The 14,408-nt window shown below is 57.3% G+C and overlaps 1 protein-coding gene across 4 annotated transcripts in view; it reads left to right on the top strand.

The window, feature by feature from the left end:
- AGAP3 (ArfGAP with GTPase domain, ankyrin repeat and PH domain 3) overlaps positions 1–14,408 on the top strand; it is a 107,995-nt gene that overhangs the window by 53,385 nt on the left and 40,202 nt on the right. For all 4 annotated transcript variants that reach the window (XR_014849627.1, XM_085049961.1, XM_085049959.1 and 1 more), the window contains exons 8-9: positions 4,893–5,048; positions 8,957–9,049. Coding sequence is in view for 3 of the 4 variants with exons in the window: in XM_085049961.1 (XP_084906087.1) it covers positions 4,893–5,048; positions 8,957–9,049 (249 nt within the window). In the remaining variant the exon portion in view is untranslated. The remainder of the gene's footprint in view (positions 1–4,892; positions 5,049–8,956; positions 9,050–14,408) is intronic.

Raw genomic sequence — 14,408 nt, 5'->3', positions numbered from 1 at the left:
AGCTTTCATTTGCCTTGTGCCGCAGGTATCAGTGTGCACTGGTGAGACACACTTGGGACAGAAGGATCCCTTCCCCTTCCAGTACTGCCTGGGAGGGCAGGAGGAGTCCCTGGAACAGTGGGACTGGCATTTGGGGGCAGGAGGAGACCCTGGAACAGTAGGAGTGGCATTTAGGGGGCAGGACTATTCTCTGGAACAGCCGGATTGGCATTTGGAGGCAGGAAGAGCACCTGAAACTAGGATTGGCAGTACTGCTCTGGGCCTCGTCTGGCCCATACTGCAGGGACAGCTCTGTCCTCTGGAGCTGCCAGTGGAGAAGGCACTTTTCTTGGAATGGGAACGAGGGGTCCCTGACAAAGGGCTTCTTGTGGTAGGCAGGAGCTGGGAGCCAGCCCTGCTCCTTCTCTTGTCCTGAGCACAGCTCTTCTGGAAGTAGCTTGATGTTACTGGCTGAGCCAAACTAACTTTTTTGGAAATAGCCGCTGCTTGTCTGGTCTCCCAGCTGGACCAGTGCAGCATGGTTACTGGGAGAGGAGGAACTCCAGAGGACCCTGGTGACTTTGTTACCCATCTGTCCAGAGGAGTCTCTTCTCCTGGGACAGTGACGCAGTGGATGTATCCTGGTGGTCTTGCACAGTGGATGATCCTCTTGGGAGACAGCCAAAGGCCCTGGTTTCATTTCTGCCTTTGGGAGTTTGGGATTTTTTTCTCTTATTCTGCAGTGGTGCCTGGAGCCTGGAGGACATTGCTCCATCCGTGGGGAGGGGAAGGGAGCTGTAAGAGCAGGTCAGCCCTGGTCAGGGTTTCCCACCAGCTCTCATGAGTCACTAGACATGCTCGGCGGGTCGCTGATGCTCAGCATCAGCCTGGTTCTCTGGTATGGCAGGAGCCAGGGCCAGCCCTGGAGTCCTGCACTCCCTTGGGGACACAGATCTGTCTCTTTGGCCTTCCCAGTGGCTTGAGGGGTGTGGGTCTGCACCTGCTGGAGCCTGCCTTGGGCTCTCCTCTCTGTATCTTGCCCACACCTGTTGCTGGGTGAGCAGGTTGGATGGGTTTGGGAATCCCACTCCTCACTTGGCCTTGACTCCCCCCTTGCTCCCTCCTGGCAGCTCCTGGCCCTTGCCTGCAGGGAGGGCATGGGAGTTTCTCGGGCCAGTGGGTGCTTGCAACTGTAGAGTTGTTCTACCTGATTTCCTCACTTTTGCTGCCCTATTCTCAGTCTTTCTTCAGGGCCTCTGGGATGCCTCTGGGAGTTCCCCAGGCTGTGGGTGAGTCACTATTGTGTTTGCTGTGGGATGGCAGTTTGTCTTTCTGCCTGGGAACTGGTTCCCAGCAGCTGGCAGGATGTGACACAGGTACCCCATGCAGGATGTGACACAGGAACCTGACAGGCTGGTGGAGGGAACTGGGTGCCCCCCTGGGCCTCGGGAGCCACTGCCATCCCCGCTGTGCTGCTGGCTGCTTGGTGTCATGGCTTTGCTTCAGTGGCCTTGGTTTGCCTTCCTGCACAGGCTCTTTGGGAGCATTGGGAGGGCCTTCATACAGACTTCAGTGAGAGATCAGATGAAAGGTGGAAAATGAAAATTTGCAAGTGAAATGAAGCCCCAAGGGCAGCTCACCTGAGCTGGTAACTGCTCGCTGGCCTGCTGCAACATGCTCCAACAGAGTTCAGGAGCTGCTGCATTGGCATTGGCATTTCTCTGTGGAAGCCTGTGTCCCGTTGCCTGCTCAGCTCACGGTGCCCACATTCCATAGTCCATGTGCTCCTGTGAATTCTCCCCTCTTCCCGCAGATGCCGGGTTGGTGTTTGCTGTTTGTGCTCTTCCACTCAGAGCCCTTCCCAAACTACTTGTTCAGTCTCAGGCCTTGTTATGCCAAGAATTATTGGTCCTGAACTCCAGCTGCATTCTGCCCTTCCCGGGCTCCCTGTGGCACTGTTGATGCTCTTCCATGCCTTACACACTACCAGGAAGGATTTGTCCCACAGGTGTTTTACCAAGTTTCCAGCTCCTGCTGTGTTCTCAGATTCCAGTGGTGACTACAGGTGGTTGTTTAGGTCCATCAGCAAAGTAGCTGCCAACAGCAGACACATGGTATGTGCCCAGACCTGTCATCTTGTTAGGGTTCTCCCATATCCTGGGATTTGTCCTTTGTCCCTGGATCCCACAGAAGTGCTGGAGCTCCCTGCTCCAGTGGAGTGGCAGTGGCTCAGGATTGCCTGTCTGAGCCACTCTGTCTTTGAGGGAATTTCACCTCTGCCCCCAAATTGATGGGGCCTCATGAAACTCAAACTCAGCTTGCCTTCATAGCCTGGTGTGAGCCATCCTCCAGAACTCTTCCTGAAGTTTGGCTGTCTGTGGGACATGGGAGCATCAAAGGCCAGTGTCCTTTGTCACTTGCAGCCAGTAACCTTGGCTCCAAGACCAGGGAGACTTACAGCCTAAGGAAAGTTATTCTGGCGAGACAGAAATGACACACAAGACTGCAGGGAGTAAGTAAAATATAAACCAGGGTGTAGCAAAATTTCTTCCTTGAAGCTTTAGTGTCCATCACCTGCATCCACAGGGTTTGTTCCAGTTGCTCTGGCAGGAGCTCAGGCTCTGCAGCCTCTTCTGATCTGGGTCCTTCCTGCAGTCACACCATCATGAACATGCTGCCAAGGTCACCAGGACATGCCAAGCGTGGAGCCAGGAGCTGATCTTGGAGGGGCACGGGGCTCTGGGCAGCCACACCCAGCTCACTGTTGCATGTGGCAGGTTGTCTCTGCTGCTGCATCCTCCTCTTCCTAACACTTGGAGTATTTTGCTTTCTTTGACCTAGCTCACACATGATGAATCAGTTAAACACAGACTGTGCATGTGTGCACTCGGTGGCCCTGGCTGTCTGCAGCTCTTCCTTCATCACAGCAGCTGCAGAGCTCCTATGTGGGTGTTGGAGTTCATAGGATCTCTCTCTGTTGAAGGCTCAGAAGTCACTGGCAGGTGACATGTTGCTTCACCCCTCTGTGTCCCTGGTGGTCCCTCCCTTCCCTGGGACTCAGCAGCAGAACCTGTTGTGTAGCACAGAGTTCCTCAGCCTGCAGAGGAGCTCCCATGTGACATTCCCTTCTCTGGACAGAGCTTCCAGCCTCTTCTACTTGTGGAAAAGCACAACCAGACCAGGTTCCCACTCATTCTGTGTTTCAGGACTACAGAAACATTCCTATTTCCAGACCGGCTGGGATGGTCTGAGCCACCCACCTGCTCACAGCACAGAATTCCTGTCCTTGCTCTGCCTCCACAGGGAGGAGGCTGAAATACTGCTTGGATGGCTTTTTCTTACGTTCTCATCATGTGTCTTCTCCCATTTCTCTTGTCAAAGATGAGGGGATCCATGGCTTGGGTGAAGGTTGCATCTCTCTCTGAGACCAGGCTGTGGGTCATGGTCACTGCTCTGCCTGTGCAGCCCCTTTCACACTTCCAACATTCCTGAACTGATTGTCTCAGCATAAGGCTTTGATCCCACTGGGGATGGGGGTGGTCTCTCACAGAGCCCCTCCAGCAGATCATCACCTGTGTGGGCTCCACTCCTGCTCAGAGTGTTGGTGGGATGGAATCCCTGGGTTGTTGATGTCACCACTCTGTGAGTATGGAGCTGGGAGGAGGTAGGCTGCCCGTTTTGGGCTGCTGGAGCTCACTTGCCCTTCTAGGGGCAGCCCTTCCATGTGTTTCTGAATATACTGTTCCAGAACTGCAGAGAGCTCGGACTGCCACGTGCCATGTCATAGTGAGGTGTCCTGAGCTGCAGATCTGAAATGCTTCCATGCAGGTGGTGTTTCTGGGATGTCCATAAGCCCCTGTCCAATGGCTGCCCTCATTGCTGGCATGGGCAGAGTGGGAGTGAGCAGCCTGGTCTGGAGGAGATGTGTTGGTGATGTGGGGACATGGCTACACGGTTGGATCTTCCCTTTGCCATGAAGTCCAACGAGGTGTTAGTGAAGCCTCATGTGTTCCCAGGCATAGGTCACCTCAGCCATGGCTATAGTGGTCTGCAGGCACGGGAGGTGTGTTCCAGCCTCGGGGTCTGCTCAGATCGACCTCCAAATCAGCAGCAGGGATGGATTTCACACACAGCTTGAGCTTAGGGTGTGGCGCTCTGTGCATCAAGACACCGCATAGGTGAAGGCTGGAGTCCTGGGGACACACATCCCCGCTGGCATCATGGCTGTCCTCATGGGACAGGCAATGGATGACTGGGAGTTGGAGCTGGGCAGGCTCTGGGTTGCTCGGCAGCCTAATGTCTGACGGGCTCAGTGGAGAGGAAGGGGATGACTGCCCAAGGAGAGTGACCCCGGTCCTGCGTTCTGGGAGCAGGCAGAGGTGCCCCAGCTGTGCCCCTCTGCTGGGCACAGCTACATGGGACCTCTCTGCCCCACGCCTTGTTCCACACCTGTGTTTCGAAGGGCTTCAGCTGCATTTCTCTGGCCATTTGCTACCCTTGTCTTTGATTTCAGAGCATTTTACTGGTGAAAAAACTAGAGAAAAAGAGAGGAAAGGCTTCCCAAGCCCCTCTGTTGCGCAGGAGCAGTGCCTGGCATGGGATATTTCTCTGGGTTGCCCAGAGAGTTTGTGAGATCCCCATCCCTGGAAGTGTTCAAGGCCGGGTTGAATGGGTCTTGGAGCAACCTGGTCTAGTGGAAGTTGTCCCTGCCCATGGCAGGATGTTGGAACTAAGTGGTCTTTAAGGTCCCTTCCAACCCAAACAATTCTGTGATTTTTTGGATGTCACCCCGTCCCAGTCCTGTGCAGCACTGCCTGCCCTGGCATGAGGCCATGTGGGCAGGTGGTGTTCCTGCAGTTGTGCCCCCAGACAGCCTGTCTGTGACCTCTCTGACCATCCTTCTCCTCCTGCAGGCCACCAACGGTGGAGGAGCCTTCAGTGACTACTCCTCCTCTGTGCCCTCCACCCCAAGCATCAGCCAGCGGGAGCTGCGGATTGAGACCATCGCTGCCTCCAACACCCCCACCCCCATCCGCAAGCAGTCCAAGCGGCGCTCCAACATCTTCACGGTAAGCAGCACAGGGAGCCCAGGAGCTCTGGGGTGGGTTTTCAGCAGAGGAGAGGGGAAGGGAGGGGGTCACAGCAGCCTGACCCCATGGGCTCTCCGGCACGGCGACCTGTGCTGTGCTGGCAGGAGAGCCGGGGATGCAGGAGCGTGCATGTGTGTGGGAGGGACCTCCTGTGTATGCAGGGACCGTGGTGCTGCGAGCTGCTTCAGGCAGAGTGTGCGTGCGTGGGGGAGCATCTGGGAGCAGGACATTCCTCACACACGCACGAGTGTGCAAGGGTGCACTCGTGTGTGTAGTGCGTGAGCTCCTGCTCGTTACAGGGAGTGCAGCTGTGCGTGCACAGCACCAGTGACTCTGCTCATCTTCTCCTTGGGGCCACATCCCCTGAGCGTGGCACAGAGCGCCTGGTCACTGGGCCTCCTGTTTGGTGCCGGTGATGCTGTGCCCAGTGGTGCTGTGCAGAGCTCAGCACCTGGCATGGGGCCGCACTTGCTCCTGTTCCCAAATCCTGTGTCCGTGTGACTTGAGCAGGGCACGTGGGAGCTGCTGCGGGTGTGGAGGGAGGGGAGTCAGAGGGGAGGCAGCGAAGCTGTGGGCCCCAGGTGGAGCAGGGTACATTTGCAGCCCTCAGCTGTGCTGGTTGCCTTGCAGCCTGCCTCTCTGCACGCTCTCACACCATGCACACACCGTCCACGCAGTGTGCACAATCCTGCCCTCACACTCACACTTGCTCTGAGCACAGCCATGAGTGTCCCCTCTCTGTAAGCACACACGTGTCCAAGTCCCATGTCTAGTGTAGGTGTAGCCTCTGTTCCCTGTGTTTGTGTGCAGGCTCCGGCCTTGCTCCTCTCCCCATCTCAATGTGCTTTCCAGCCACCATTGCTCAGCACACTGTGTCTGCTGTCTGTGGAACCAGCCACCACAGAGCCCTTGTACCTGTTGCACCGTGTCACTCTTTTGACCAGTCGCTATTGCTCTGAGCCCAGACCACACAAATTCAGTGTCCTGTGCCCCATTCCTCTCACTGCACCATTGGCATCCCAGATTCCCCACTCCTTGTGCCGGGAATGTGCTCGTCTCCCTTGGCTTCTGACATCCTGGAAGCTTCTGTGCTGACCTCTGAAATACTCTGCATTCCCTGGTTGCATCCCAAGCACCCCCAGCTCTCTGTGCACGCCCCTGCCCCATGCTCACCCCACCCGTGTGCTGTGAGCGGGTGGGCTGTGCTCCCCACTCCCTCCTGCCAGCACACACTGCCCCACGCAGCAGGTTCCTGCTCCCGGTGCATGGTTGTTCCCTCACTGCCTTCCCCTCCACGTGCTCACCCGCCCTGCAGATGCCCCGTAGCCCTCGTGTTGCCGTGGCTGTGCCTCCCGCTGCACGCAGGGCTGGCGGGCGCTCATCCCTCTCTGCTGCCATTCTCTCGCTCGTGCTTGCTGCCGTGCCCCGGTGCTCGGGCGCTCGCTCTGTGCCACCACCCATCCCACTCGCCGTGCGCCGACGCGTCTGGACTCGCCGCCGGCTCATGCTCACGCTCTGGAGCCCCACGCTCGCTCACTCGGGGTGGGCACACGCTTGGGGGAGGAGGAGGGCGGCTTGCCGCGGGGCTTACGCTTGTCGCTGTGGACGTCATCGTGCGTGTAGGGCTCTCACGTGCTCACTCATGCCGGGCTCACGCTTGCTCACTGCCGCGCGCTCACCTGTGCTCGGCTGGCGCGCGCTCGCTTGCCGCGGGGCTGGGGCTCACCTCACCTGCTTGCTCGTGTGCTGGTGTACGTCCATGGCTCACGTTTGACGTCTTCACCCATCTGGTCGTGGCAGCAGCAGCAGCTCCTGACACCTCCCGCAGTGGGACAGGACCAGGAAGGGCAGGGAAGGGAGGGAAAGTGCAGGCTGTTTTCTGCCGCTAGCTTTTCCCAGGCAGGCAGTGCAGATGTAGCCAGCAGCCTTCGTCCCTATGGGGTCCCCAGGTGGCCACAGGCCTCTCTGAGGTGCAGTGCTCAGTCCAGCTCTGGGAGCCACTGCAGCCCCAGTCCCAAGCTATGCCTGGCCCCTTTGCTCCTCTCCTCCTCCTTTCCCCCTCTTCCTCCCCCTTCTCCTCCTTTGTTCTCCTCCTCCTCTTCCTCCTCCTTCTCCTTCTCACTTCCTCTCCTACTCTTCTCCTCCTCCTCTCTTCTCTTCTTCTACTCCCCTCCTCCTCCTCTCTCCTGCTCTTTCTCCTCTCCTGCTACCCTCCCACCCCGCAATGGATCACGCCCCCCAGGGAGGTCCGTGTGCCCCAGAGCTCCAGGTGGAGACAAACTCTGCGCCCACCCACACCTCGAGGCGCCCACCCACTCCCAGCCCCCAGCCCCAGCCCTGACTGCTGCTGCCGCCGGCACCCACTCCGTGGCCTGTCCGTGCTGTCCGCTGGCACCCATCACTGACAGACTCGTGTCCGTGTTCTGAGTATAACTTGCCAAACTCTTTATTCTTTCGATATTTGCAGATATGTGCCACTGTTTCCAACTTTTCATCAACAAAAAGGCCTTTCCAACTCCTTCCAAATTAGAAGATCCAGGTGGTTACACACGGCACCTCTGTACAAATTCTCTCACTTTTCATTGCCTCTCCAGGGCCGGATAAGGGATGGGCACTGGGATTGATCTAAGATTAGAGGCTCGCCCGCCCTCCAGCCAGCATGGGTCCCCCCCTCGGAGACACGCAGGAGCCTTTTAAATCCCCCCAATGTAAAGTCTAGGAAGCGCTGAGACGGCCTGCGCCTGCACTTTAAGCTGGGACATTTCTGGGCCTGCTGGATGCTGTCTAGGCACTACCCTTTCTCGGGGATGCCAGGCGGACGACCCTCCTGGGACAGGAAGACCTGCAGACCCACCGGGACTGGGCGACAGCCGCGCATGGAGCTGGATGGGCCAAAAGACGCTTTGCTGCTGCCTGCGGGAGCCGCTGCAGCGCCTGCCGCTAGCGCTCCGCTCCTTCCTCCCTCCTGCACCTCTGCAGCCTGCATGGACTCCTGCTCCTTCTCCTCTTCTCCTCGCAGCCGAGCAGCCATCTGTGTCTCTTTAGTTTTCTTCTCTTTCAATCTCTTTGTTTGGTTCTGGGCCCAAAAGCCGGTGAATCGGTGTCCCAGGCGCGCGGGGCTCGTATCCCTTTCTGATCCAAAGCACATGGGGCCCTCCTGGACTGAGGGGGTGTGTAGGACGCTCCAGAGAGACGCTGCCGCTGCCTCCTACCATTGTTGTGATTCTGAATGTATTGGTTGTGCTCCATGCCGTGTATGACTTGGTATTTCCCTCTGTCCTAAGCACTTTGAATGAGTTCTGCTCAACAGACTGTAAATTTCATATTGTATTTATCAGAGTTTGCTCTCCCCGTGGCCCTCGGGCGCTGGTGGGTCCTGCTCTCGCCGCTCTAGACGTGTGGTAGATATTTATTGTCCATGCTCTTTTGTAAGGGCTGGTATCTCTGCCCGGTGACCTGTGCTACTTTGTATGGTGCAAGTGTGTTACCAGAATAAATCTGTTGGATTAGTAGAGGTGTGAGTTCCTTCACTGCCTGAGCCTCTCCTGCTTCCATTCATGCTCCACCTGCATCCCATGCCATTTCTGTCTGTCGCCATGTCCTGTGTGCCCCACGGGAGGGGGGGCCCAGATAGCCCCGCTCTGCCAGGAAGAGGACAGCTCTGCTTGCAGTGGGGGGAGAGGAGAGCTTGCTGGGGGGCTGGGCTGGAGTGTCCCGAGTGTCCCTAGAGGGGCTGTGCGAGGGCCCGGCTGCTCTGTGCGCTGGGAGAGCTGGCCTGGGGGAGAGCGGAGTGGTCTGGTCTGGTCTGGAGCCTGCTGGGGACAGGGGACCGTGCCTTTCGGTCTCCTGTGCCCACCTCTAACGCATCTGTGTCTCTTCTCTTCCAGTCTCGGAAGGGCGCGGATCCGGAGCGCGACAAGAAGGTGCCGGAGTGTAAAGCAGACAGTATTGGCAGCGGGAGGGCCATTCCCATGAAGCAGGTTCGATGCTCCCCCTTCGCCCCGCCGCGAGAGCAGGGTCCAGGGAGTGTGGGCTGGGGCGCCGCTGCTCAGGACGCGGCACGGGACTGCTGGGGGCTGATCGGTGCCTCTCTGTCCTGGGGGGCTGCACACCCACCAGCTCCAGCAGCCAGCATGGTGCTGGGGGTGCTGGTGTGGATGCTGTGCTGCGTGTGGGTCGGGGGCACGGGGCGGGGGGGCTGTGGTGGGGGCTGCAGTGGGGGCTGCAGTGGGGAGCAGCTGCCGTGGGGGGCTGTTGGGGGCTGTGGCAGGGCGCTGGTGGGGCTGCAGCAGCGGCTGCAGAGCGGTTCCAGCAGATGGCATCCATGCCCCATGCCCACTGCAGCCCCCGCCGCAGCCTCTCTCCGCTCCTTTCCTGCTCCTCTCCTCTCCTGTTGCTTTCCACTCCTGCTGCTGGCAGGACAGGAAGGGTATTCCTCTCTTCATGGGCTACTGCAAAAAGCTCTAAGCACTGTGCCCACACTGTGATCTGTCAGTAATCTAAGGGAGGCACTGCTTCCTCCAGCAGCAGTTTGTTCTGCTCCTCCTCTTGGCTTCCAGGGAAGGTTGAACTGCCTGGAGCCAGCCCAGAGTGTTGTTTGCCCCCATGTCCATCACTGATGAGCAGGGATGCGTAATGTCCAAATGAGCCAAGTGGTGTGGATTGGCTGGATGGTGTTTCCACCAGGATTTCCTTGCATTACAGGAAAGACTGATCCATACACTGCTTGGCAGTGCCTAGTTGTGCACCTGCCTTGCAAGTTGTGCCCCCATTGTGGACCCATTTTTTTCTCGCAGTCCCTGCTGGCCTCTCTGTACCCCATGTGTCCCCCAGTCCTGCCGGGGCTGAGTTGCACTGCATGGGGCCAGTTGTGTCTCCATATTGCTGGAGTGCTGGGACGTGAGACAGGAGAGTAGGGTCTACATTCCTACCAGGTTCTGGGCTGCCTGGTACCATTCCATGCTGAGATTCCATGGGGAAGGACTCAATGAGGCCAGGCTGGCTGAGGAGTGGAGTGGTGGGTCAGAAGAGAGAGACTCTGCTCACTGCTGGAGCTGCCAAAGCTCCTGCCCTTCCCTGCCCATGGAGTTATCCTGCAGCAGGTTTATGCAGGGCTGTTTGTCCCTGGGCAGGGGGGTGTGCTGAGCGGAGGGCAGTGGTGGGAAGGCAACACTGGGAGGATCGGCTCTAGGGCCAGAGGGAGCAGCGAGAGGAGAAGCAGTGCTGGGGTGGGGCTCTGCTGCTGAGGTGCCCAAGTTTGGCACAGCCCCAGCAGGAAGAGGCAGCCCGGCTGCATGCCAAGCCATGCCCTGCTCTGTGCCACACAGAACCTGTTGGTGTGCAGTGGCTCATTGGCACGGGTTGGGTTGATTGCAGTGCGTTGTTGTTTGGCAGTGGCAGTGCCCATGTGCTCTGGTTTGGGGTCAGCCCAACCAGGGTAGCAGGGGAAGCAGTGGGTGGCTGTTCTGTGGTGAGGTAGGTGAGGCTGAGAGTAGAGCAGCTGGAGCCCTCAGTGAAACCTGACTTGGTTCCCCAGAACCTGCTGCTGCCTGCCAGAGGGCTGATCCTGGGAGGCATCCCCCCCAGCCTCTCCTTTCCTCCCCAACAGCCTTTTGTGCCTGGACCTTTGGGTTAATTTTTCCAGGACCTCCTTCCACTTGGCAGGGCAGGATGATTGCTTTACCTGCCCTGTGCTGCTGACAGGGCCTGGCCTTGCCTGGTCTGCCAGAGGCTGTCGTGGTTTAGTGGGATTAAGTCATTCTATGCTGTAGGCTGGGCCATTCTGTTCCCATGTGAAATGGGGAGAACTGGGACCAAGAGAGGGCCAGGTCTGCAGACACAACCTGTACATCCTTTCTGAGCTTTGCAAGGAGGAGGAGATGACAAACTGCTGCCTGATTCAGGACTAAGTGGAGGGACTAGTTCACGGGAGCAGCAGCTCACAAGGAGAGCCTGAAGCAGAGAGTTCCCATGGGAGATCCAGGTCCATGGTGGGTTCAGAACTGGCACCTCCTGTAGCCAGAGTTACAAGAGGTGATTTCACAGAGACCAGAGATGCTGGCAGTGTTTTTACAGGAACATACATGGGGGGAGGTGGTGTTTGACAGGTGGACAGCAGCTTGTGCCAACAGATATCCACATGTGGGTTGTGGGGAAGGGGTTGTCAGGGGGTCCAGAGTGAGGTTAGCACTGCAGTTTGGCACATTCCTGCTGTGGCCCTATGCCACAAAGGGTGATGGCTTGGTACCATCGGTGGGGAGAGGAGCAAAGACTCCCAGGAGGTGTAGCTCTGTATCACAGAGATTTGGGACAGGGTGGTTGCTCTAGTCTCTGGTATGGACCTGCTCCTTCTGGAAGATGGTGGAGGTCTCATTGCTTGCTGTCTCTGCGGGACAGTGGAAGAGTGGGGCCTTTACTTAGTTTTCCTCTTAGACCACCCAGTGGTCTTGCCCAGCCATAAGAGCAGAGAAGCTGGTGGGTTTGGGGCTGTGAGTGGCAAATGTGCAGGATCTCCTGCCCGGGTTTGTGGCCAGCATTGGACTGTTTGCTTCCCTTGGTTTGGGCATCACTGGGCTGGCGTGTTTGATGCTGGGGCTGCTGGCAGGTCCCCTTGTGAGCAGTTGGGTTCCTGTGCTTGGGAGAACAAGGCTGGTCCATATTTACGTTGCCAACCGACCACTGAAGGCAGTGAATGCTGTGGGGCAGCAGACTCCCCCATGACAGCCATGGCTGCGACCACTGTGATCCATGATCCCTTCCTGCTCTCTGTGAGCACTGAACAAGCATCGGGAAGCACTGGCAGCCCTTCTCACCATGTGGGGCCTGGGGTTTGCATGGAGCCAAGAAGCAGGAGGCTGGGCTGGGTGCTGCAGGAATGAGAAACTGTGGGGTGACTTGGCTGAGAAGGGATGTGTGTTGCTACTATAGGGTGCTTGGTTGTTACTTGTCACTGCCTTCTCCAGCACAGCACCTCTGGGTGACCTGATCTGGCTCCCTTAACACACATCTGGAAAAGATGGAGTTCCCCAGTGGGACAGGTGAGACAGTGGGTGTTGGGGACCCCCCACACCTGGGACAGCACCTACACGCCCTCCAGGCTGCAGGGCCAGCTGGTGCCTGTGCCAGGGTTGCTCTGTGCCAGGGACTTGGGACCCCTTGCCACAGTGTCCTTTTGGTGATGGTCCTGCAAGGCTGAAAGAGTTCCCTCATGGCTGGACACTTATCTCCAAGAAGTGGGTTAATTAGGCCAGGAGACGAAGCTTCCCCAGCTGTTTGTTACCAGGAATGAGCTCCTAATTGCACCTCTACCAGATCATTGTGGGAAGCCTGCATGGAGCGTGCTGGCAGCCCGGGGGTCCCCTGGCCCCTGGCCTGGCTCTGCTCAGGCCATGCACTCCAGCAGGGCCCAAGGCGGGTGACTCCTCCTCCTTGGGAGCTGGGATCATGCTGGGAGCTTAGATTACATTTAAATTGCCATTTGCATTTTCCAATCAATACGCGACTTCACAATTAAGTTTGGTGTTAAAATTCTTAGCAAAAAGTGAGTGGAAGGGAGATTTGTGGAGTAAACGAGTCCTCTGGGGGCCATTGCTGCTCCCTGCTTCATTACGCTGCATATTGCTGCTGCTGCTTTTACTGTGCACCAGCACAGCCCAGCGCAGCGCAGAGCCGTGCGCGGCCCACGGAATGCCGGGAAAGGGAAGAAGAGTGCAGAGAGGAAGAGGGTCAGGCTTCCCTGCCGTTATCTCTGGCACCTCCTTCCCTTTGTGTGTGACACGGGAAGAAACTTGTGGAAGAGTTATTTCCTGTAAGTCTTCGCACAAGGTGCAGAGGGAGGTTGAGGAGCACTCAGGTGTGCTGGCCCGGGGCTCCTGGATCCATGAGGAACCTGGCTGGGAGGCATGTGAGGAGCATGCTCAGGACCATGGGCAGACAACCTCAGCTGTGGGTTGTGCCCAGTTTTGGACTCTAGTTCCTTCTGGCTTGCAAAAAGGGGCTGTAGTGCTGGGTCCTCCTTTCTGGCTCCGAGTTTGGTTGTGTTTGTTTGTCAGGTTGTAGGTTTGAGGGTCACCTAACTGCAGCCGAACTGTTCTCTGCAGGCAGCACGTGTTTGGAGGAGGCTGGAAGTGTTGAAGTAGGTGTTTTGTAGCATCAAGGTGCATCAGGCTGAAGACACATCAAGAGGAGAGGAGAGGAGAGGAGAGGAGAGGAGAGGAGAGGAGAGGAGAGGAGAGGAGAGGAGAGGAGAGGAGAGGAGAGGAGAGGAGAAGCCCATCACTCTTTGCCGTGGCTTTTCCATAGATTTGCTTGGTGTGAGCATCCAGATATGATTCCAAGGGTCATTGCTTGTCCCCTGGCAGATCTTGGCAGAGCAGGATCTGTTGGTCAGCTGCCACATTCCATGCCATGTTCTCATCAGCACCTTCTGACTAATACTGAGTTCTTCAGCTCATTTCCTTTGAGCTCTTGAGGGCAAGGTGTCAGATCCTGGCAAGGGATCCAATCCTGATGAGGGATCTGATCCTGTCCACACACAGCTTTGCCCTCCCCACTCTGTTTTGCTCTCTTGTCCCTGCATGAGCAGGAGGAAGTTCCTTTTCCCTCTGCTTGCTGCCTGAGCACTGAGCTGGAGTGCTCATGGGGCACTTCTGCCTGTTCTGCACCATTTATTGCTGATTTCACGGTCACGTCTGGCAGCATTGTCCCCCTCTGCATGCACCAAACCCCACCACTTTGTGCTGGGCCTCTGCACTGTGCAGGCACAGCAGCCCAGTCTCCAGGCACTGGGACAGGGCCCCAAAATATGCTGAGGCTGGCAGGGCTGAGACTTTCTGCCCACATTTTTGAGGAGGGACTGGCCGGGGGCCCAGATTTTTGGTACATTAGGAACAGGCAGTCTGGGTGTCTGTCCAGACAGCACTTTCAGAGGGCCCAGGCCCAACAGTTGGTAGATCCAGCTTTTTCCCAGACTCTGTTATTCATTTCTACTTTTGTCCCCCTGTGCTGTCCTTCCCTCCCTGCCGACAGAATGCTTGATGTCCTCTCCCTGCTCCAGAGCCCTTGCCCTAGCTTCCCTCTCCCTCTCCACCTCTGTCCTTACCTGGTACATGATGAATCGCTGCCCTGAGCCTTGGTTCAGATCAATGGAGTTAGTTCTGGGTTATTCTGGTGGGAAGAGGCAGTTCAGTGCATCTGAGAGCAATTGTTTCCTGGCCTTGGGAGCATGTTGTGCCAGAGACAACAGGGTGGGTATCATGTAAAACCCTGATGAGAAAAGGGGATTACCCTAATTCTCAACTGCCCAGGACCTGCACTCCCTCCTGGGATGTGTCCCTACTC

This window comes from Lichenostomus cassidix, chromosome 2 (genome assembly GCF_008360975.1).
Source record: "Lichenostomus cassidix isolate B80296 chromosome 2, HeHo_3.0, whole genome shotgun sequence".
Lineage (NCBI taxonomy): Eukaryota > Metazoa > Chordata > Aves > Passeriformes > Meliphagidae > Lichenostomus > Lichenostomus cassidix.
Note: the sequence above shows the minus strand (reverse complement) of the source record. Positions and strands in the feature narration are given on the sequence as shown.